Here is a 23662-nt window from a genome sequence, read left to right on the forward strand (position 1 = left end):
TGTAGAGATGTGCAAAGTCTGTGCTACTTAGAGAAAGGTAAATTAAAACAATACTGGGATATCATTTCTCACCTGTCAGTTTGGTGGAAATTTTAAATTATGACAACACCTTCTGTTGGTGAAGGTGTGTGTGGGGGGGCAACATATTTCTTAGCTGTGTGCACTGAGAAGGTTTATAGGCAAGGATACCCAAGTAGTGAATGCATCTAGCACCCAGATCTTAGTTTCTAAATACCATTTCTTCAGTACAAGGAACCAGGGGTCCTTGAAGAAATGGCTGAATTCATTGGGGGTTGGGGCAAGAAAATTAGAAAATGAGTCAGGTGGTGCTAGAAAGTAAGGAAATGCTCAAAAGATGATGGAGAATGTGCAAGGACACTGGAAGGAACTCTCAATGGCCAAATCTGAGACAGTTTGAACAAAATAAATAATGATAGTAATGTAGAATAGGTAAAGAATCCGTCTGCAATGCAGGAGACCTGGGTTTGATCCCTGGGTTGGGCAGGAGGACATGGCAACCCACTCCAGTGTTCTTGCCTGGAGAATCCCCATGGACAGAGGAGCCTGGTGGGCTACAGTCCATGGGGTTGCAAAGAGCTGGACAAGACTGAGCGACTAAGTACACACATGTGAATGCAGAATAATCCATAGTATGAAATACATGTCCATGAGTTCATCCTGATACAAATACAAAATAAATAATAAGTAACTCGGGAGGGAAAGAAATAGCTTTTCCTTAGATTAGACTTCCTATTCATACCTGTAGAAGGAATGATGGAAATAGCAACCACCCACCTGGCAAACACCACAGTAATAACTGCTGCAGGTAAGAACCGCTGATGGATGTTAAAATTAGTGAGTGAAAGTATATTATGAGAAACAGGATATTTGCATAGTCTCAAAGTATTTTCCCACAAGGTACTTACTAATTTCAAAGTTTAAAATAATCACCTTAGGAACTTCCCTGGTGGTCCAGTGGTTAAGACTCCACGCTCCCAATGCATGGGCTTGTGGCACATTTTATGGGTGTAAATTAATTCATATAAGTGGCAAACATAATATCAGCATTGAATGATGCATATTTTAAAACTGTCTAAAAACAAAACTGAACAAAGGGAAAACAAACTTGCCATTAAGAAGTCATGCTGGAGTCACAGAGGAAATATTAAGGAGGTAATATTAAGAAACCAAAGCAAATCAAAGGGTAAAAAGCCAGAAATATTCATATAAACCTAAAACTGTGGATTACCAGTAACAAGGATGGTGAGAGCCAAGCTTTCATATTTAAAAATAGTATTTTCAAAAAAGTCATATAATTCTTTACGAACAGTAAAAAATTTTTCAGGGATTATTTTTAGGTAGGGAATACCATGTAATCCCCTCTCTGCCCAGTAGCTCTCAGGTTCAACTTGTAAGGTGCTAACATTGTTCTGCAGAGCTCAATACCAAACAAATAAAATACTGGCAGGCTTTTCTACTGGACTGGCCAAAAAGTTCATTCAAGTTTGTTTTTCCATAAGATGTAGTGGAAAAACCCAAATGAACTCTGGCCAACCCAATATTTCAGAGGAAAAAAATTATATCAATAAATGGAATTTTCTCACTTTTAAACATAAAAGTAAACTTTTGGTTACTATTCTATAGCAGAATCTGAAATAATATGACATGTAGAACAAAATCATGTTTCGCCATTTTATATTTAATATGTCGATATTTCATAGTGTCAGACTAATTTATTTTGAAATCATTTTACCAATACATTTATTTTTTAATGTTCTTTTTCATAATGGTTTATCACAGAATACTGAATATAGTTTCTTATGCTATATGTAGGACCTTATTGTTTATTCATTCTGTATATAATAGTTTGCATCTGCTAATCCCAAACTCCCAGTCCATTCCTCTTCTACTCTGCCTCACCCCTAGAAACAAATCTATTCTCTATGTTCATGACTCTGTTTCTGATTTGTAAAAGTTCATTTCTGTCATTAGCTTTCTCACCTATAAAATGACAATACCAACCTTAGATGAGTCCTATAAGGATAAAACTACTTAGTAAATGGGAGGCAATTAAACAGTGCCTTGCACAGAAAGAGTACTTAATAGCTGTTACCTGTCATTAGAAGTATCAATACTATTTTACTAACAAAAGGGTATAATGACTTCTATGGATTCTGTCATTGAAATAATTCTAAAATTCTGTCACACACTGGTCCAATTATGTACAAACATTCTCTCTTGTTGGAAAGGAGAAAAGAAAAAACTCTGCAGTATTAGTTTTCTCTCCATAAACTGCTTGAGGGTTTCCAGTATCATATTTATAACATGCCACATCCTTACCTATGGACTAGAGAAATAGGTTAAAAATAGACTATTCTTCCATGCATGCATAATTTTGCATTAAATTATATTACCAAGAGCATAATCTAGTCTTGAAAGTAGATTTTTCTCATTCTCCACTCTAAAGATATTAGGGTTCCACAGTTATCATCAAAGACATTTTCCTGAAGCTGTTCAGGATCACCGATGCCCTAAAATTTGCTAACTTAAAACTCACAGTTTCCTGTTTTACTTACCCCAGATACAGACAGATTTATATCAGCATTTAGGCCTTTTAGTTCTGGTCTGCCACTCACTAGCTGAATAACATTGGGCAAGTCACTTAATACTTCCAAACCGTGATCCATTCATCTATAAAACGTAGCATCTGTCCTTGAATAGTCACAGGATTACTGTGAGATACCAAAGGTAATTTTTAAAAACTATATGTCCTTTTACAAATGTTAGGTTATTTTGATAATAATTCAGGCCTCCTGAAACAAATTAATCGAGGCTGTTTATTTAATAATTTACAAATTGTTATTCACTGTATTTTAAAATATCCGTGACTCAGTAAAGAAGAAATGATCACATCCAATAAAAGTAATCAAATAGTAATAGAGCTTCCACCAACCTGGCCATTTGCTTGTAAGCTTCTTCAGCTACTGCAAAGATATGTGGATCCATATCACCCATGTTCTGACCACTATATGCATTAATAATATCTTCTCCATAAATAGGCAGCTGTTCATAAGGATTTATAGCTACTAGGACTATACCTGGGGAGAAAGGTAAAAAAACAAAAGAAGTCAGTAATATCCTAATGGGCATATCAAACTTGGTAAAGTGAGAATCACAGTTAAAATTCAATTAATATCAAACTAACAAATAGTTAAGAGTCAAAATATACCGTAGCATTTGCTGGTGAACCATTAAGTACTAATTAAAACACCATTTACAAACAAGTCTAGGTTATTTAAAGTAGTAAAAACTGTGGCAATATTGGAAGAACTTCAAATATTTTTATAACACAGATTCAGGTAAAGGGATTTTTAAAAAAATGAAGATGTTTATTATAATGTTATTCATAACAGTGAAAGGTAGAAACAAACAAAATATATAACAGAGGGACAGTGGTTTATGTACAGCACAGGAAACTACATTCTATATCCTGTGATAAACCACAATGGAAAAGAACATGAAAAAGAATATACATATGTGTAACTGAGTCACGTTGCTATATAGCAGAAGCTAAATATGACATTGTGAATCAATTATATTTCAATAAATTTTTTTTTAAAAGGGAGAGTGGTTTAGTATGTATTATTATATCCATGTGATCCAGATCATGTTTGTGACAAATATTAAGTGCCATAGAAAAACACAACACACAACTATATATATACTGATTTCAATTTTATATTTATTTATACTCTTTTACATTTACACACAGGATATAAGACAACTTAATACTGGTTAATTTTCGGTGGTGAATTACATGTAATTATTTTTCCTTTTTTATACTTTTTTTCATATTTCCTTAAATTTTATAGCAGACATATGTTAACTTTAGTCATTCATTAAACAAATATTTGACTACAATTAAGTTTTGAGTCTTTTCTAAGTGCTATATTTATAGCAGTAAAAAAAAAAAAGACTACTCTAAATAGAGTATAACCTTTAAAAATTGTGTATCACTATACTGTACACCTGTAAGTTATATATTGTATATGTATATATATATATATACATATATATATATATATATATATATAGTAAAGTGAAAGTCAAAGTCGTTCAGTCATGTCCAACTCTTTGCAACCCCATGGACTGGGGCCCACCAGGCTCCTCTGTCCATGGAATTCTCCAGGCAAGAATACTGGAGTGTGTAGCCATTCCCTTCTCCAGGGGATCTTCCCTACCCAGGGATCGAAGCCAGGTCTCCTGCATTGCAGGTGGATTCTTTACCGTCTGAGCCACCACATCAACTATATTTCAATAAAAAAAATATTTTAAAAAGGAAAAATCTTTGTCCTCCTGGACCTTGCAATTTAGAAGGAAATTCAGACAATAAATAAGAATATATATTACAGGACAGATAGTAAGGAAAAAGGGGGATTAAACAGAGAAGGAATATTGATGACTAGGAGAAGAAAATATAGGGTGGACAGGAAAGGCTTCACTGAGAAGGTAGCATATGTGCTAGAAAGATAAACTGAAGAAAAAATGAAAATTGAGCAAAAGACTTAATAGGTAGGAAGGAAAAAGAGCAAATATCAAGGGTATAAAAGATATAATTTTTTTTAAGAAGAAAAGATAGCTGTCTCTGCTCCAAACTGGAGCCCAATGAAGAAATGTCGAGCACTAAGTTGGGTACACACAGCAGAGACTTAGAGGGAAATGGATGGAAATCCCAGACTTGAGACTCAGCAGATAATACTTAGTGAAAGAAGGATAAAAAGTCAGTAGAGAAAAAAGAGCTAGAGAAAATGAAGAATAAGAAGGAAACAGAGAAAGAAGAAAAAGAAGGAAAGGGGGAATATACACATGTGTATGCTTAATTGCTAGGAGAGGGAAAAAAATAATCCTGGGCTGGGTTACTGGCAGATAGTACTGGGATGAGCAGGGGCCCAGGCAAGCAAAACAAGCAAGAAGTGTTACTGCAACTCAAGTCAGTGCTGCAGTGCTAAGCAATTGAGAAAAAGAGAAAACATCTTGAAGATAAGTCTTTGGATGTCTACTCTTCAAGTACTGGTTTTTGTAAGAGATGGAAATAACTTGCAAATCAGTATTGAATATGGCATACGACTTCTATGCAGAGAAAAAGCAAAAGATGGACACAGTTCTTTGTATTCTGAGTAATATTATGTAAGTTCATAAAAGAGTTTATTCAGCATAAAATGCAACTAGTTAATGAATACTGGTAAATCTTTTGAGAATCTGTATGCAGGTCAGGAAGCAACAGTTAGAACTGGACATGGAACAACAGACTGGTTCCAAATAGGAAAAGGAGTATGTCAAGGCTGTATATTGTCTCCCTGCTTATTTAACTTACATGCAGAGTACATCATGAGAAATGCTGGGTTGGATGAAGCACAGGCTGGAATCAAGATTGCCGGGAGAAATATCAATAACCTCAGATATGAAGATGACACCATCCTTACGGCAGAAAGTGAAGAAGAACTAAAGAGCCTCTTGATGAAAATGAAAGAGGAGAGTGAAAAAGTTGGCTTAAAGCACAACATACCGAAAACTAAGATCATGGCATCTGGTCTCATCACTTCATGGCAAATAGATGGGGAAACAGTGGAAACAGTGGCTGACTTTATTTTTCTGGCCTCCAAAATCACTGCAGATGGTGATTGCAGCCATGAAATTAAAAGACGCTTACTCCTTGGGAAGGAAAGTTATGACCAACCTAGACAGCATATTAAAAAGCAGAGACATTACTTCGCCAACAAAGGTCCGTCTAGTCAAGGCTGTGGTTTTTCCAATGGTCATGTATGGATGTGAGAGTTGGACTATAAAGAAAGCTGAGCACTGAAGAATTGATGCTTTTGAACTGTAGTGTTGAAGACTCTTGGGAGTCCCTTGGACTGCAAGGAGATCCAACCAGTCCATCCTAAAGGAGATCAGTCCTAGGTGTTCATTGGAAGGACTGATGTTGAAGCTGAAACTCCAATACTTTGGCCACCTGATGTGAAGAGCTGACTGATTTGAAAAGACCCTAATGCTGGGAAAGACTGAAGGCGGAAGGAGAAGGGGACGACAGAGGATGAGATGGTTGGATGGCATCACCGACTCAATGGACATGAGTTTGGGTAAACTCTGGGAGTTGGTGATGGACAGGGAGGCCTGGCGTGCAAAGAGTCAGACACAACTGAGCAGCTGAACTGAACTGAAATCTTTTGATAACACTGAAGTGAATACGTTTCTAAGAAAAGCTCCACCCACAGCCTTCTTTCTCATGCACATTATTTCCATGGTTATGTCCATTAACAAAAAGAATTCACATTTCACTCAGACAGCAAGGCACACTCACCACAATATGTATAAATAAGTTTGGAATCAATAAAGCGAACTCTGAGATTATGGAGTACAGCAGGCTCGTGAAGATAACTGAGGGCTGTGAGGTCATTTTCACCCACAAGTATGTCAGGGTTTCTTAGATGAGGCAGTTCCTTGGTCTTTGGATCAAGACGATATTCCAAATCCTGAAAATGCACAAGATACAGCATCTGGATACATCATGGCAAAAACCTGATACAGGCATGTATTAATACATTTTGATCATTTTCTATTCCTGATTTGTTTCTCAGTTATTAAATACATTTTTTCCTGGTACCTCCCAAAACCACAGAAATTGGTGGAAACAGCAAAAAATAAGGAGAGTATGTTTTCACTAGATGTATTAACTCATAGCAACATTTTTTGCTAATACAGTTTGAAAAGTCAAAGCCTAGAATTATTTTTTCTACCTAGTTACTAGGCCAGATCATTTTCTATGGGAAAATAATTCTTTTTTATGCTTTTCATCTGGTATAAGTGACAGACAGTATAAGAGAGTGGTAAGAGCTTGGCTCTAGAGCCAGATCGACGCAGGTTCAAGTCCTGAAACTGTTATCTACTCCTTGCGTGGTCTTGTGTATGTTATTTAACCTTAATCTTTCATTTGTAAAAAGGGTATAATGGAAATAGCTCACAGGCATGTGGTAAAAATTAAAGGAGACAATGTTTGGTATGTGGTAAGTACTTGGGAACTCCTGAACCCAGAGAGGCCCAAGAATCCCTTAAAATTAGATGTTAACACTTTGCATCTATGCATGTATGTTTAAGTACCTACACATATGTGTATTTCTTTAGAATACAGTCCATAGCTTTTATTAGACTTTTGATGAAGTGCTTGGCCCTCCGAATTAAGAAGTATTACTCATTTTAAGGAATATGGCTTTATGGCAAAGTCAAGCATGGAGACTGACAATCAATCATGTATTAAGGGGAAACCACACACAAGACATGAAAAGGAAAAAACAGCAATGTAATTGCAGAGATAGACAAGTTAGTTTTGTAAAAAGACTTTTGCTAATACTTTTGTTAATACTAAAGAGATATATAGAGGTCAAATGTTCAAATCAGGTTGGAATGAATTCTGCAAATGGGGAGGAAATTTTTACAGTCTGACCCTCGACCTCTCTTTGTCTGTTTATTAGGGCCTAATGTCCTTTTGCAAAGCTGACTAGTCTTTGCATTGGCTCCTGCCATACAAAAAATGGCTGTGTGATCTCAGGCAGACTGCTTAATGTCTCTGAGTCTGGGCTTCTTTACCTGGAAAATAGTTACAATACCACGTGCGAACCCACAGATTTGCTGTGAGAATTATCATAAGAAAATATAGTCTAAAGTACCTAACGTGCCTCACAGAGTGGATGATCAATGAATACTGAATAAGTTAATTCCTTATTTGGTAATCAAGGCCCTTCTAATCTGGTCTAATTCTTCCCTGCCTTCTTTCTGAATAATCGCCTTGCCTCTGTTTTGCTTTCCTGAAATTCACCCTCTACTCTACCACCAGTGAGTCCTTTCTAAAATAGAAAACCTGGCACTCTTCTGTTTAAAAACACTACAATCACTTCCCAGATATACCAGTTGAAGTTTAAGAGTTGCAGCATGAACACCAGGCTCTCTGTGATCTGGTTCCCACCCCCATATTCTTGTCAGTCCTCTCCCATCAAATCCCAACAACATGAAACTTGTACAGTTCCCCAAATACACAATACTGTACATGACTCCCTGCCCTTGCCGAGGCTCCTCCAGATCCCTGAAACACACTCCTCCTTGTCTATTCATTCTTTAGACGATGCCTCTCTGACTCTTAGCCTTCATCAGTTCCTATGACCAGTCTCCACTCTGTTCTATTTTTGTTTCTTATTTATATTTATTATATCACATGTCACACTATTCATAAGTATATGTATTTTCTTATTTGACATTAATGTCAGAGAGCATATTGTTTGCCTCTTCTTAACTTGATACATAGCAGGTACCTTAACACACTAGCCTTGAACTAGAACACACACCTTTCTAAATCTTTGTTAAGTCAACTTGTGACATTCACTATTTCCAAAATATATTCCAAGTCTTACAAAGTCTATCCCCTTTCTTTTTGTTAATCCAAATTCTGTCTAGTCAAAACTCTTCCTTCTCTTGGGAGTCTTCCCTGAAGCACCCCACAGTGATATTTCCCTCTTTGGGAACCAAAAGTCCTCAGTGTCTTTACAGGACAGCACAGTGGTTATGAGCACAGACCATAAAGACAATCTACTGGCTTAAAGTCCCAACTTCATCCCTTAATGCCTGTATAACTCTGAGCAAGTCCCAAACTTTCTGAGTCTCAGGACTTCATCCATAAAGTGGTAATAATGACAGGCCCACCTCATAGGATTGCTGTGAAGATTAAGTGAGTTATAGGATATAAAGGACTTAGAACTACACCTGGTACATAGTAAGTGTTCAATACATATTAACTGTCAGGACAGTATGACTCACTTGGCAATTAATCATAAGCTTATCTTTTGACATTTTTAGTATTGCAGTATTGAACTACTTTTTATATCTTGCATTTTCCTGGCTAGATTATAAATTGTTTAGAGGAAATTAATGTCACACTAAAAGTGTGACATGCCCTGTCAAATGCAGTGGAGAGAATAAAAAGGGTGGAACTAAGAGTCTATTCTGCAGTGAATGCAGATGGGAAAGTATACAGACACAACTGGTTATAGGTTTTTCTGGCCACCAGCAAAGGGTTTTAGAGATAATAGCTTCTAAGTAAATATTTTTCAAATACCTAGTTCCAGCAAATATCATATCTCAAGCTGGCTCTTGAAATGTTGTGAATTAGTTAAGTGATATCCTAAACAAAATACAGGTAAACAAGAATACCTATAGGAGGATTAGATGTGAATCTAAATCAGGTCATAATAAATTCATATATATTATCATATGTGAAACAAATAGCCAGTCCAGGTTCGATGCATGATACAGGGTGCTCAGGGCTGGGATGACCCAGAGGGATGAGATGGGGAGGGAGGTGGGAGGCGGGGTTCAGGATGGGGATCACATGTACACCCATGGCGGATTTATGTCAATGTATTGAAAAACCAATACAATATTATAAAGTAATTAGCCTCCAGTTAAAATAAATAAATTTTAAAAATTCATAAGCCAAAATAATGGATTTTTAAAAGTATCTGCTATTTTCACTAACCCTTTGGGATAGAAAAGTATTTGCCATTTTTATCAGTTAAGTGAAAATATTAGATTAATTCAAAATTTAACTTCCAAGTGAAGTTAAGTATCCCACAGCAAATTAACCCTTTTGAATTTCCTTCACTTTATGCCAATAACAACATTTAAAAGCAGAATTCCTACCTTTCCATCCTCAAGGTGAAGCAGGAGAACTTTATCTCCTGGCTTATAATCTTTGAGCAACTCTGCTGACTTCCAAACTTCCTCAGGATCAGGTATCCAAACCCTGGCAAACTAGAAGACAAGAAGAAAAAAAATTTTAAACCAGCAATTCAATTACTTTATAATGATATTAAAAAATCATGGAAGTATTTATAATTAAACAGTTTATGAACAAAATAAAACACAGCCAATATGAAATTTAGCTTTTAAATTAGCAGATGAAAAGTACTTTAGCCTCAGTAGTACCATCAAGCCCACATTATTGAAAGGCACACTCTGTATTATGGTAATAATTTCAAAATATATGCAATTCAAATCATTATGCCATACACCTTAAACTCATACAGTGCAGTATGTCAATTCTATTCAATAACATTATGGAAGTGGGGGGGAACTATGCTCTAAAGAAAAAGGCTTGATTAAAATTTGACTTTGCCTTATATTAAGAATGCTACCCAAAAATTTAATTTTAGATTAAAATGTACATATAAACCTATTTTTTCACTGAATGCAGACTTTCAGGGTTTAAGAACAAGATTTGGAAGCTGTGGTATGGCGGCTGTGCCAGTTTCAGCAGCACAGCTATTTTTTCAATCATAAGATTTAAAATTTGAATTTTTTATTGTAGTTTTCATCCTGTGTTCTGCAAACCCTTAGTGATTTCTCAGTATTCGTGGGGGATCATTATGGTGTGAACAGAAGAGCCGCAGCTGTTTTACATACTGGACATTTGGAATTTGCCTTGAAGAAAACTCTGTTGCTAATTTTTAAAAACTGAGAAGGTACTGCTGTCTATATTTTGTCTTCATTATTTTATAAAGATGAGTGAAAATGGTAAAATGGAATATTCATCCTAGCCTCAATATCATGAAAGAGGTATCAACAGGAGTTTCTAAAACAGCAAATTTTTAGCCTCAGCTACACCCTCTTGACTTAAGTCAGTTTTGAACTTCAGATCAATCTTGATTGGGTCCTCCAAACACCACAATGAGGAGGTATTTTATGACTGTCTGGATTCCTTAGAAAGGAATCTCCCTTTAAAACATATGTACACTAAACCTTGGTGCCCATTTTCAGGAATATATCACATATAAAAATATCACCAACACCAGCCTTTCTCTATTTTCTTCAGCGCTTTTATTACTGCCTGAATTTACTTATGTTATTTCTTGTTAATGTATTTACTATTTTTCTTACTTTGTTAGAATATAAGTTCCATATTTGTCTTGTTCAACACTGTATCAAGTGCTTGTGTATCTGCTACACAGCTGGGCCCTGAGTATTTGCTAAAAGAATGCCAATCCTTAAATTGAATAAAAGTGAGCATTAAAAAAAAAAAACAGAACAAAACTTCACCCATTGCTTTACTTATCTCTTATTATCATAGATTCATGCAGATTTTTGGTCTGAACAGTTTGTAGAGAAAAGAGTACCAAGCCTGGTTATGGGTTCCAGTCCCAGGACTACCAGATTGGTCTTTTAGCTTTTATTTCAGGTATCTGCAAGATGAGGGATGACAGCAAGACTCATCTAGTTTATCTCCAAGGTTTATACACACAGAAACTCTGTGAAAAGCATAAACAAATATATAAGTATGGGCTGAGATTGTTACTAAATGTTTTTTCCATAAGAAGTGATGATTAATGTTATATATCAAATATGTTACTACAACTTATTTCATAACTTTTCCCTCAGTTACACAGCACCTTAAACTGAATAATATCCATACACATTACTAAAATCTTACTCATTCAATAAAGATTTCTGAGAGGCTCAAGAGGGAGGTGGTACATGTATAATCACAGCTGATTTGCCATAACTGTTGTACGGCAGAAACCATCACAAAATTGTAAAGCGTTTTTCCACCAATTAAAAAACAAATTAAAAAAATAAACATTTCTGTTTACTAACTGCTTCCACTCTGAAGCGTACTTCAGAAAGCCGGTATTTCTATAACTTTTTCTAAAAGAATTTACTATTTCCAAAAAAGATGTCTAAAACACGAGATTCAGAGTCATGAAATAACCTACTACCTTGACTGACGAAAACACAAAAAGCAAAATGGGTCCAAGTGAGTGTGTAGAATCATGGCTGACCTGCTCTAAACATGAGTTTACAACTAAATTTAGAAAGAAGTGCCTTTGTGTTTTGTCCATAGCAAGCTCTATCTCAGATTTCTACAAGTATTTTGGAAGCAGTAATGAGCTGGTACTTTGCCAAAGGTTTTATTTCCGAGAGCCAGATGTTAACAACACTTACAGATAGAAGACAGAGGCTAAGGTCCTTATACTCACCAGAGGGAAGATATTGAAATACCAAACATCACTCTGACAACCAACTTCCCCTTTATCTTATCTCTATCTCTGGAGAAAGTATCCAAGGAGAAATAGATCAGAAGGCAGTCTATTATTACCACTGTCTCTTTATTATTCTCTTCCATCTTAATCAGTGAGGATCAGTGACTCTGCAGAAACAACTATAACAGAACTAGGTCAGTTGGGAAAATATATATACCTTAGATGCTGAAACAGAGAGGAATCTCAACCTTACAACGCCCCTTCCTATTGCCTCTATCACCTCCAACCCTACTTTCCACTGTCCCCTTAGGCCCCCAGAGAAAACACACATGGTAGCCCTGATGAAGAGGACTAAGCTTGTTCAGCTACATCCAGTGTGAAGATTGAAAAGGAAGACAAGAAGGCAAGGTCCCAAGATCATACGAGAACCTAAAACAGAGATGTGTTAGCAACAGTCAGGGAGGAATCAGAAATAGGAGTGGATACACCTACTCACTAAGTCTGTCCAGGTACCTAGTGAAACCGAAGCAGTTAGTGAAAGATAATCCGAGCCAAAGTGAACCAGCCCCAACAGAGTTCCCAGCAAGACAAGACAAGGGAAGGTCCAAAGTCTTGTAACAACTCTGTCACCAGCTGGCTCCATTAGCTAATAGAGGGTGAAGCTTTCCTGCAATGCTCCCCATTCCATTTTTAACTCACACTACTCGATCCCTCATTACCTTGTGAGTCCTTCAAATGCCTCACTTACGATACCTCAGACCTCCTACTAGACTGCATGCTCCTTGAGCCATCTTTGAACCCCATCTAGATTGGCTCACCCCCTTGACCACAGTTAGTGGGACATTTGTGTTGATTCTATTTAAGGCAGAGGTAGGGCAAGGGGAGGGGAAAAAGTTAGGAGAATGGTGAAGAGAAGTAGCAAAGACAAACTTCGCAGACCCACCTCGGGACTTCTCCTGAAGCCACAAAGCACAGCTGAGGTGGGGTAGGAGTCAGAGACTCAGAGAAGAGACTCGTGGAGCAGCAGGCAAAGAAAGAGTGAACGCTGACGCAGAAACTGCAGGAGAAGGGGAAACAACGATTGGGGATAGGAGGCACTGCGGCTAAAGCCACATAAACCGTAGGACGTGAAGAAAAGAGAAAAAGGCTTAAAACAGAAAACACTGAAGTGTAAGTACACGTCAAAGATTAAAGCTTGCAGGGAAAATAAAAACCATCTGTCGTACAACATAATTTATGACGAGGTAAAGCTGACTGAGTCTAACGGGAGAGCCCTGGAAAGGCGGGTTCAGGGGACATGCCTGCACTGGTCCCTGCAGAGAGGGGCACCAAGCAGCATGGCTTCTCAGGGGTTACACCCATCCCTGTGTGCTGAGGAGGCAGCAGTCGTCATCCTCATTGTATTCTACCACAATGACAACACTCGAGGGCCTTGATTAATGCAGGTGACTCACTGGAAGTTTTGCAAACTTGCATTTTGTCAGTCAAGGAACCCAGAAGTTTGAGCATTAAGAATAATAGTTTCTGAGGCCTCAGACACTTGGGAATAAGACTGACTGTAAATGACCAGTCCCTAAATCCCAAAAATCTGATCCATGTGATTCTCTCCCTTCCCCAAACTCCCATGCACGTTATTTGCTTACAGACAGCACATATGCACATCTTTCATAGTTCCCCTATTAAGTCATAAGCAGTTTGGCAACATGGAATCTACTTGGTTCAATTTTAATACCCCATTGAAAACATTCACAAAAATGAATGCTTTATGTGACAATTCAAACAAGCCTATAACAAGAGAAATCCTGAATTATCAATACCCTTTCCTCTGATCCCTGACATTAACACTGATAGCCAAATGGTTACTAAGTAATTCATATAACCCTAAAGGCATGTTTTTCAGGTAGAAAATTTAGGAACTACTATGTTAAAGCACATAATGGACTTTCCAGAAACTACACACACACACACACACAGTATCTGTTGACATAATAAACTCCCATATACCCACCACTTAGGTTCAGGATTAGGACCTTACCCCTCAGTGGAATATATTCTTAAACATTTCATTCTCCCTCCATTTTCAATCATCATTGCCACTGTCTGGTCATGCCAAACTATGGGTTTGCTGTATCGTAAATAAGCCCTTGCTTTCAAACAGCAGACTCCTATTTATCCTTCACATCTGTGTTAAAGTACTGCCTTCTCTAAGAAGAACTTCCTGACTTCCCACCATCATTTGACACTCTACTCTCAATGTCCCAATTACTTCATGCAATTTTCATCCCACTAAACAATGACTTTGCTTGCCTATCTCCCTCTACGGACTGTTGGTTCCTTGAGAGGAAGAGTGCGTCTCATTCACCTTTGTCTCTTCAGCATTTAACACAGGGCCCGTCTAATAATTTCTTAATAAACCTTTATTACATGAATGTTCTGGCCTTAGACATTATACTCTAAGAGGGCAGCTTAAAAGAAGTATCAGAAAGAGGCTCCCAGAATCTTCTAAAGGGAGTAGAAGATTTCTAGAAGTAGAGAAACATGAAAGTGACTTTGGAGAGCTGAGTTATATAGGAAATTCTGGTTTGAAGGAAGGAAAAACAGCCAGACAGGAACAGAGCAGAGAAGTAATGAAACACCCTTTCCTCCCCCAAACAAACCTCCACCCCTTCATAATTTATGTAGAGTGGAAGCTACACCTCACTTTCAGAACAGAGAGCTCCACTCCCAATCCAACCACTTAGAAGGCAAAGAGGTGATGTGACCACCATTTCCACCAACCATCTCCTACAGCAGCAAAGTGGGGAACGGATGGAAAGAAAGGTAAGCCAAGGGGTTGGAGCAGGGAAAGAGGGTCACACCAAAATGGGGGAAAGAGAAGAGAACGGCTGCGGGTGAAGAAAAGGGGCATTCTGGGTGGGGCTGGAAGTGAAGAGTAGAAGTGTCCTGTGCCCCTCTGAGGCTTTTTAACAGATACAAGCATACCTCACTTTACTGCACTCCACTCTGCTTTACTGTACTTTGCAGATGTGACCTTTTTTACAAATTGAGGGTTTGTGGCAACCCTGTGTCAGGCAAGTCTACTGGCACCATTTTTCCAAGATTTGCTCACTTCATCTCTGTGTCACATTTTGATAATTCTCACAAAATTTAAAACTTTTTCATTCCTGTTATATTTGTTATGTTGATCTGTGACCTTTGATAATACTATTGTAATTGTTTTGTGGTGCAGTGAACCATACCCACATAAGATGGTGAACTTAATTGATAACGCTGTGTGTGTTCTGACTGCTCCAACTACTGATTATTTCCCTGGCTCTTCCTCTCCTTGGGCCTTCCTATTCTTCAGGACACAACAATTGCCTAATTGATATTAGGCAAATTAATAACCATATAATGGCCTCTAAGTCTTCATGTGAAAGGAAGAGTTGCAGGTCTCTCACTTTAAGTCAAAAGCTAGAAATGATTAAGCTTAGTGAGGACAGTGCATTGAAGGTTGAGCTAGACCAAAAACACTTACAACAAATAGTCAAGTTGTGAATCCAAAGAAAAAGTTCTTAAAGGAAATTAAAAGTGCTACTCCAAAGAACACACAAATCATTGATATGGAAAAAGTTGGAGTGGTCTGGAAGGAAGATCAAACCAGCCACAACATTCCCTTACCAAAGCCAAATCTACAGCAAGGCTCTAACTCTCTTCAATTACATAAAGGCTAAGAGGTAAGGAAGCTGCAGAAGAAGAATGTGAAGGTTGAAGGAAAGAAGTCATTTCCATAACATAGAAGTGCAAGGTGAAGCAGCAACTGCTGATGTAGACACTGCAGCAAGTTATCCAGATGATCTAGTTAAAATACTGAAGGTGGCTACCCTAAGCAACAGATTTTCAGTGTAGACAAAACAGCCTTCTTCTGGAAGAAGATGCCCTCTAGGACTCTCATAGCTGGAGAGAAGTTAATGCCTGGCTTCACAGCTTCAAAGGACAGGCTGACTTTCTTGTTAGAGGCCAATGGAGCTGGTAGTTTGAAACTGAAGATAATGCTCATATACTATTCCCCACATCCTAAGGGCCCTTAAAAATTATGCTAAAACTACTCTGCCTGTACTGTATAAATGGAACAACAAAGCTTGGATGACAGCACATCTGTTGATAACATGGTTTACTGAATGTTTTAACCCCCACTGTTGAGAACAACTGCTCAAGGGAAAAAAGATTCCTTTCAAAACATTACTGTTCACTGACAATGCACCTGACCACCCAAGGGCTCTAATGGAGATATAAAACAAGATTAATGTGGTTTTCATGCCTGTTAACAGAGCATGCATACTGCAGCTCACAGATCAGGAGTCATTCTGACTTTCAAGTCTTTTTCTTTAAGAAATGCTTTTTTTTTTTTTTTCCACCCCGCGGGCGGCGCTTGCCGAGGGCCCGGAGGACCTGCTGGGGTCCCGCCCGGGTGTTAGTCCTGACTGCGTGACCTTAAAATGGTTTCTTAGCCTTCGTGCGTCCGGGTTTTCTCAGTAAAACGGGAAAACACTTGTCTCATGGGATTAAATGAGTTGGTGGTAGGGTTGTTTGCACTTGTGCTATCAGTATAGAGCCAGTGCTGATTTTTCCTGTAATTCGGAGAGCCGCCGAGAAGGAGAACTACCATGTCCACTGCTTTGGCAAAACCTCAGATGCGTGGCCTCCTGGCCAAATGTCTGTGATTTCATATTGTTGGAGCATTCATGGTCTCTCTGGGGTTTGCAACTTTCTATAAGTTTGCTGTGGCTGAACGAAGAAAGAAGGCATATGCAGATTTCTACAGAAATTATGATTCCATGAAAGATTTTGAGGAGATGAGGAAGGCTGGTATTTTTCAGAGTGCAAAGTGATTTGGAATATAAAGAATTTCTTGGATTGAGTTCCATGGAAGTTTGTCACTTTCCTGTGTTCCTGAACTATGAAACTATGACTATCTGGGGTGAGAAATAGTCTCTCAATAAATAAACAATTAACAAATACTGTGAAAAAAAAAAAAAAAGAAATGCTTTTTTTTTATTCTTTAAGAAATACTTTTCACTGCTATAGACAGTGATTCCTCTAATGGAACTGGGCAAAGTAATTGAACCATTCTGGAAAGGAGTCACCATTCTAGATGCCATTAATCGTGATTCATGGGAAGAGGTCAAATACCAACATTAACAGGAGTTTGGAAGAAGATGATTCCAACCCTCATGGATGACTTTGAGGAGTTTAAGATTTCAGTGGAGGAAATAACTGCAGATGTGATAGAAATAGTAAGCATTAGAAGTGGAGCCTGAAGATGTGACTGAATTAGGGCAATCTCACAATAAAACCTAAATGAGGAGCTGCTTCTTGTGGAGGTGCAAAGAAAGTATTTTTTGGAGAGGGAATCTACTCCTGGTGAAGATGGTTGAAATGACAACAAAGGATTTAAACTTGGTTAACAAAGCAGCAGGGTTTGAGAGGATTGATTCCTATTTTGAAAGAGTTTCTTGTGGGTAACGTGCTATCAAACAGCACTGCATGATACAGAGAAATAGTTCATGAAAGGGCAAGTCAATTAATGCAGCAAATTTCATTACTGTCTTATTCAATGAAATTGCCATAGCCACATTACCCTGATCAGTAAGCAAAGATCAATGTGGAGGCAAGACCCTCCACCAAAAAGAAGATTACAACTTGCTGAAGGCGAAGATGATGGTTAGCTTTTGGGTTTTTGTTTTTTTTTTTTTTTGTCACTAAGTTATGCCTGACTCTTTTGCAACCCCATGGACTGTAGCCCACCAGGTTCCTCTGTCCATGGGATTCTCCAGGCAAGAATACCGGAGTGGGTTGCCATTTCTTTCTCCAGCGGATTTTCCTGACCCAGGGATTGAAAATGCATCTCCTGCATTGGCAGGCTCTTTACCACTGAACCACCTGGGAAGCAATAAAGTAATTTTTAATTAAGGTATGTACATTGTTTTTTTCAGACATAATGCTATTGAACACTTAATAAACTACAGTATAGTGCAAACATAACTTGTATTATGCACTGGGAAACCAAAACATTATTGTGACTCATTTTATTGCAATATTCACTTTATTGCAGTGGTCCAGAACCAAACTCATAGCATCTCTAAGGCATGCTTGTATCAAGGCTTAGACCTTAGAAGTGTTAGAGCTTGAATACAAATCCATGTCTACTCTATAAGCCAAACATTCTTTCCACTCTACCTGTCTTCTCCCTAATTAAAATAGATTTCAGAAAGAAACTCCCCTCCCCCACTCCAAAATTGGTCCCCTTTGTGTTGTAATGAAAAGTGCTATTAAACTGGTCCATGTCATCAGATGAGACTTAAGGATGTCTCATCTAAGACAGTCTGTCAAAGCCACAGTGGTCAGCCAGGCATCCGTACTCAGTGTTCCAATTGGCTGTGACCATAGAATGAAGCTCTGCCAAGAAATGAGTTCAGGGAATAACAGCAAAAAAAAAAAAAAAAAAATCTTCCAAGAGCTAAGATTTTAATAAATGAATGATTCCAGTTCATTTACTTCTATAAATGACAAAATGACAGGGTTAAGATTTTTAATTTTTTTTGTAACTCTTAAAGTTACCCTGCATGTACTGTGAAGTCTGCTTCCAGCAGCCAATGAAATTATTTTAATTTCAAGAAGAAAACAAGAACCTTGAAAATTAATGAATATATTTTGTCACCATCAAGTAGCAAAAATTAAATAATCTTCTCTAGAATTCTATATGATATGGCAGAGCTTCAGAATGAATATTTTTAGATACTACAGTTCTTTAATATTCCTGTAAAGATTATTTTAGGAACTAGGTCTCACTTTATAAGCACAGTCTTCAAATCCACATCTAGAAAAAATGATTATTTTTATCAACAATTAGCTACAGGTATTTAAGGATAAATTACAAAATTCTAAATAGGCAAAATAACCAAAGGTAAGACAGAATCAAAAACAAAGAAAGGAATCCTATTGATCATCTTCAATGTAAGGCTTTTTGTTCAATTAGGATAAAGGAAATTCCTAATTCATATCCTTTACTTAATTCTTGCAATATGCTTTATAATTGTTATTATTAAAGAAGTCTCTCATTCAACAAACAGCTTGAGAAAGGTTAAGTAACTGACCCCAAAGTCACTTAGTTAATAAATGACAGAGGCAGAATTCAAACCCAGGACAATCTCTGACTTCAAAACTGCTCAGGATGTACGATGAAGGACAGAAACTCAATGAATCACTTTCCCCGATTGTGATCAAGGTTGCTCAATTAAGCAAAACAACTCACACTTTCCTACCACTTTCAACACTTGCTCCCAATATAGAAAGAAGTATAAAAACAGTCATGCTAATTATGTACCTTTGTATATAGATGTCTTCCTTCCACAGAGAACATCTACCAGTCTGATAAATGATTTGGTGCTGAAAGAAGTCATAGGTAATTTTTAAATCTGAAATTAAAATGTCTCAACATGGTAAATTTTTTTCTTTCGAGATGTAGTTGACATTCAGCACTGTATAAGTTTAAGGTGTACATCATCATGATTTGGCTTATATATACTATGAAATGATTACCACATCTCAAGTTTAGTGAATACCCATCATCTCATATAGATACAAAATTAAAGAAAAAATTTAAATATATTTTTCCTTGTGATGAGAACCCTTAGGATTTACTCTCTTAACAAATTTCATTTATAACACACAGTGGTGTTAATTATATTATTTATAATGTTATGTTATTAACATGATTATGTTAATGATGTTGTGTGTTACATCCCTAGTATTTATTTACCTTATAACTGGAAGTTTGTACCCTCACCTAATTCCTGCTTTCCCAACCTCCCACCTCTGGTAACTACAAATCTAATCTCTTTTTCCATGAGTCTGTATGTTTTTAAAGTATAATTGACCTACAATACTAAGACAGCTCCTGGTGCATAACACAGTGACTCAGTATGTCTATAAATTGAAAATGATCAACACTCAACATGCTAAATTTTGAGGGAATCTGACAAAACAGACATTATATGAGATAACATAGATGTATAGTTCCCTCCTGTCTATAACAGGCAGCTCAGCTCACTTTTGTTTGCCCCCAGCTTTGGTGATGCACACTTCTGCCAGAGATCAACGGTCTGGAGCTACCTTGGGGTATTGCAGGTCCTTCATGATCTGGCCTCTGACAATGTCTTCGGTCTCATCTTTCACCATTCCTGCTTGTGTTTAACCCTCTAACAACCTCTGGTTCCTCCATACCCATCTCTTTACTCATGTTAAACTCCAAGCCTGGCAAACGTTTTCCCTATCCTCATCACCTGGTTCATGCCTGTGTCCTAGGAGTGCCCACCTTTCAGCAGCATTTGACTGCTGGCCTTGGCAACCTACCTGGAATGCTCTTTGCCTGGCTTCTGAGACTCCCTATTCTCATGGTTCCCTTCTAAATGCTGGAATTGCCTGGACCTCTGAGCTGAGTCTTTTCTCTCTTCTGAAAGTGCAAGTCACTCAATCGTGTCTGACTCTTTGTGACCCCATGGTCTGTAGCCCTCCAGACTCCTCTGTCCATGGAGTTCTCCAGGCAAGAATACTGGAGTGGGTTGCTCTTCCCTTCTCCAGGAAATCTTCCCAACCCAGGGATCAAACCGAAGTCTCTTGCATTGCAGGCGGATTCTTTACAATCTGGGCCACCAGGGAAGCCTTTTCTCTCTTCTAGTGCAGTATTAAGAGGCAGGCTGTAGGGCTGGACTGGGTTTTGTGGTTTACTAACACTGTGGCTTTTCTGGGCCTCATCTACAAAAAGAGTAATAATAATGCCTATGATAAAGAGTTACCATGAGGATTAAATTAATATTAATTTAATACTATTATTATGATTAGATATTACTACCGTTACTTTTAATTTTACACTGCATCCTATCCACCCTCATGAGTTTGAATACCAATTTCCCCCAATTTTCCCCAAATTTCAATCTCTAGCCCAGACCTTTCTGTTGAACTCCAGACCCAGACTCATATAACTTCCTAAGATCTCTATTTAAATGTCTCATAGGCATCTTAAACTTAACAAGTCCAAAACAGAACTCCTCTTCAACCTTCCTTTAAACCTGTCTTTACTGCATTATCTCCATCTCAGTAACAGACACATACCTCTACTCAGCCAGTTAGCTGCTCTAGGGAGAAAACTGATACTCAGCACCATACTCTCTGGCACTCCTATATCAAATCCATCACTGAGTTCTGCCTCCAATGTACAACTAGCTTCAGTCCAACTCTCTCCACCTCCATCACCACCACCCAAGTCCTGGCACCATCATCTTTCACCCTGATGCTGAAAATAGCTCCCTATCAAACTTTCTTTCCCCATTTTCAAACTAGCAACCAGAGTCGTACTTTTGAAAAGGAAAAATCTGACAATTTTTGCTTTGCTTAAAAAAATCATTCTTAAATAAACTGGGATAAGCCATTCACATAACTCTTAAAATCCTTCATAACTTGGGATAAAACATTCACATAACCCTCTAGAGCCTTGCATTACTGGGCACCTCCTCCAAAAGGTTTTGAAGAAACAGCCACATCTCATTACAGTCCCCACTACCCACTTTCTCTACCCCACCACGGGCTATCTGCATTGGTTTTCCTTCCACTACTTAATTCATGCTACCTCAAATATCAAGACTTTTTCTCATGCTTTCTCTTGGCCTGGAAGGAACCCTTAGCTTCACTGGTTATGTGACTGATTCCTACTTAACCTTTCATTCAGCTCAAGTATCTATTATTTGAAAAGACCCTCCTTGACCTCTCCATCTAAATTAAGCACCTCTACTAATGCTTTCTTACATAATCCTGTACTTTTTCTTTATTATAAAGATCATGATGACAGGGACTAGGTCTATTTTGCTCAAAACTGATGTCCAGGGCTAAACATGCTGTCTTATCTATAATAGGTGTCTGATAACCACCTACAGAATAAGTGAATTTCCTATTTAATCACATCTAAGACACCATCAATAATAAGATATATTCCTAATGTGAAAAACCAATAGAAATGTCAGAAGTGAGGACAAACAGCAGATTATTACTGAACACATTGTTCTTACTCACACCTGACTCTATATCTCCTCATTTTTCTCTTTTCTTCTATTTTTTTCAGCCCTTGTTTAAAAGAAATTTAGTCTTTTTTTGAATAAGATAGAATTTTAAATATAAGTCAATCCACTTAAAAAACCCAGTGTGGACTCCCCTGGTGGCTCAGGGGTAAAGAATCCGCCTGTCAGTGTAGGAGACATGGGTTCAATTCCTGATCTGGGAAGATCCCACATGTCGTGGAGCAGCTATGCCCTTGTGCCACAAGTACCGAGCCTGTGCCCTAGAGCCCGGGAGCCGTAACTACCGAACCATGCACTGCAATTACTGAAGGCCATGCACCCTAGAGCCTGTGCTCCACTACAAGAGAAGTCACTGCAGTGAGAAGCGCATGCAATGCAACTAGAGATAGCCCTCTGCTCGCCACAACTAGAGAAAGCCCTCGCAACAATGAAGACCCAGCACAGCCATAAATAAATAAACAAATATATTTTTTAAAAAAAGAGAGTTTAATGTTCAGACCTCTAGAAAGCCTTTCTTGACCATCAAGTTAAGGTAGGGACTTCTGCTTGGACCCTCTGTAATTTCTGGTTTTTATTCTATGAACTTGCCACATTCCACTGTAATTATTTTCCCATAGGTCTGTCTCTTTAACTAGATTGTGACCTCCTTGGGGACAATATCTATGATATATCCATCATCATCCTCACACCTGGCCCAGTGTTTAGAAGAGTAGATGTTCAGGAGATATCAGTTGAATGAATGAATAAATAAAAAAATGAATGAATGAGTCATATGGCAGTTCTATTTCCAGTTTTTTAAGGAATCTCCACACTGTTCCCCATAGTGGCTGTACTAGTTTGCATTCCCACCAACAGTGCAAGAGGATTCCCTTTTCTCCACACCCTCTCCAGCATTTATTGCTTGTAGACTTTTGGATAGTAGCCATTCTGACTGGCATGTAATGGTACCTCACTGAGGTTTTGATTTGCCTAGCAATCCCACTCCTGGGCATATACACTGAGGAAACCAGATCTGAAAGAGACACATGCACCCCAATGTTCATTGCAGCACTGTTTGTAATAGCCAGGACATGGAAGCAACCTAGATGCCCATCAGCAGACGAATGGATAAGGAAGCTGTGGTACATATACACCATGGAATATTACTCAGCCATTAAAAAGAATTCATTTGAATCAGTTCTAATGAGATGGATGAAACTGGAGCCCATTATACACAGTGAAGTAAGCCAGAAAGATAAAGACCAATACAGTATACTAACACATATATATGGAATTTAAAAAGATGGTAACGATAACCCTATATGCAAAACAGAAAAAGAGACACAGATGTACAGAACAGACTTTTAGACTCTGTGGGAGAAGTCGTGGGTGGGATGTTCTGAGAGAATAGCATTGAAACAAGTACACTATCAAGGGTGAAACAGACCACAAGCCCAGGTTGGATGCATGAGACAAATGCTCAGGGCT

The 23662-nt window shown here is 38.0% G+C and overlaps 1 protein-coding gene across 4 annotated transcripts in view; it reads right to left on the reverse strand.

Moving 5' to 3' along the window:
* MYO5A (myosin VA) overlaps positions 1-23662 on the reverse strand; it is a 200126-nt gene that overhangs the window by 119305 nt on the left and 57159 nt on the right. For all 4 annotated transcript variants that reach the window (XM_061157181.1, XM_061157180.1, XM_061157179.1 and 1 more), the window contains exons 2-4: positions 9748-9858; positions 6362-6533; positions 2954-3098 (exon numbers count right to left, since the gene is read on the reverse strand). In XM_061157181.1, the coding sequence (XP_061013164.1) occupies positions 2954-3098; positions 6362-6533; positions 9748-9858 (428 nt within the window). The remainder of the gene's footprint in view (positions 1-2953; positions 3099-6361; positions 6534-9747; positions 9859-23662) is intronic.

This window comes from Dama dama, chromosome 12, assembly GCF_033118175.1.
Source record: "Dama dama isolate Ldn47 chromosome 12, ASM3311817v1, whole genome shotgun sequence".
Taxonomy (NCBI): domain Eukaryota; kingdom Metazoa; phylum Chordata; class Mammalia; order Artiodactyla; family Cervidae; genus Dama; species Dama dama.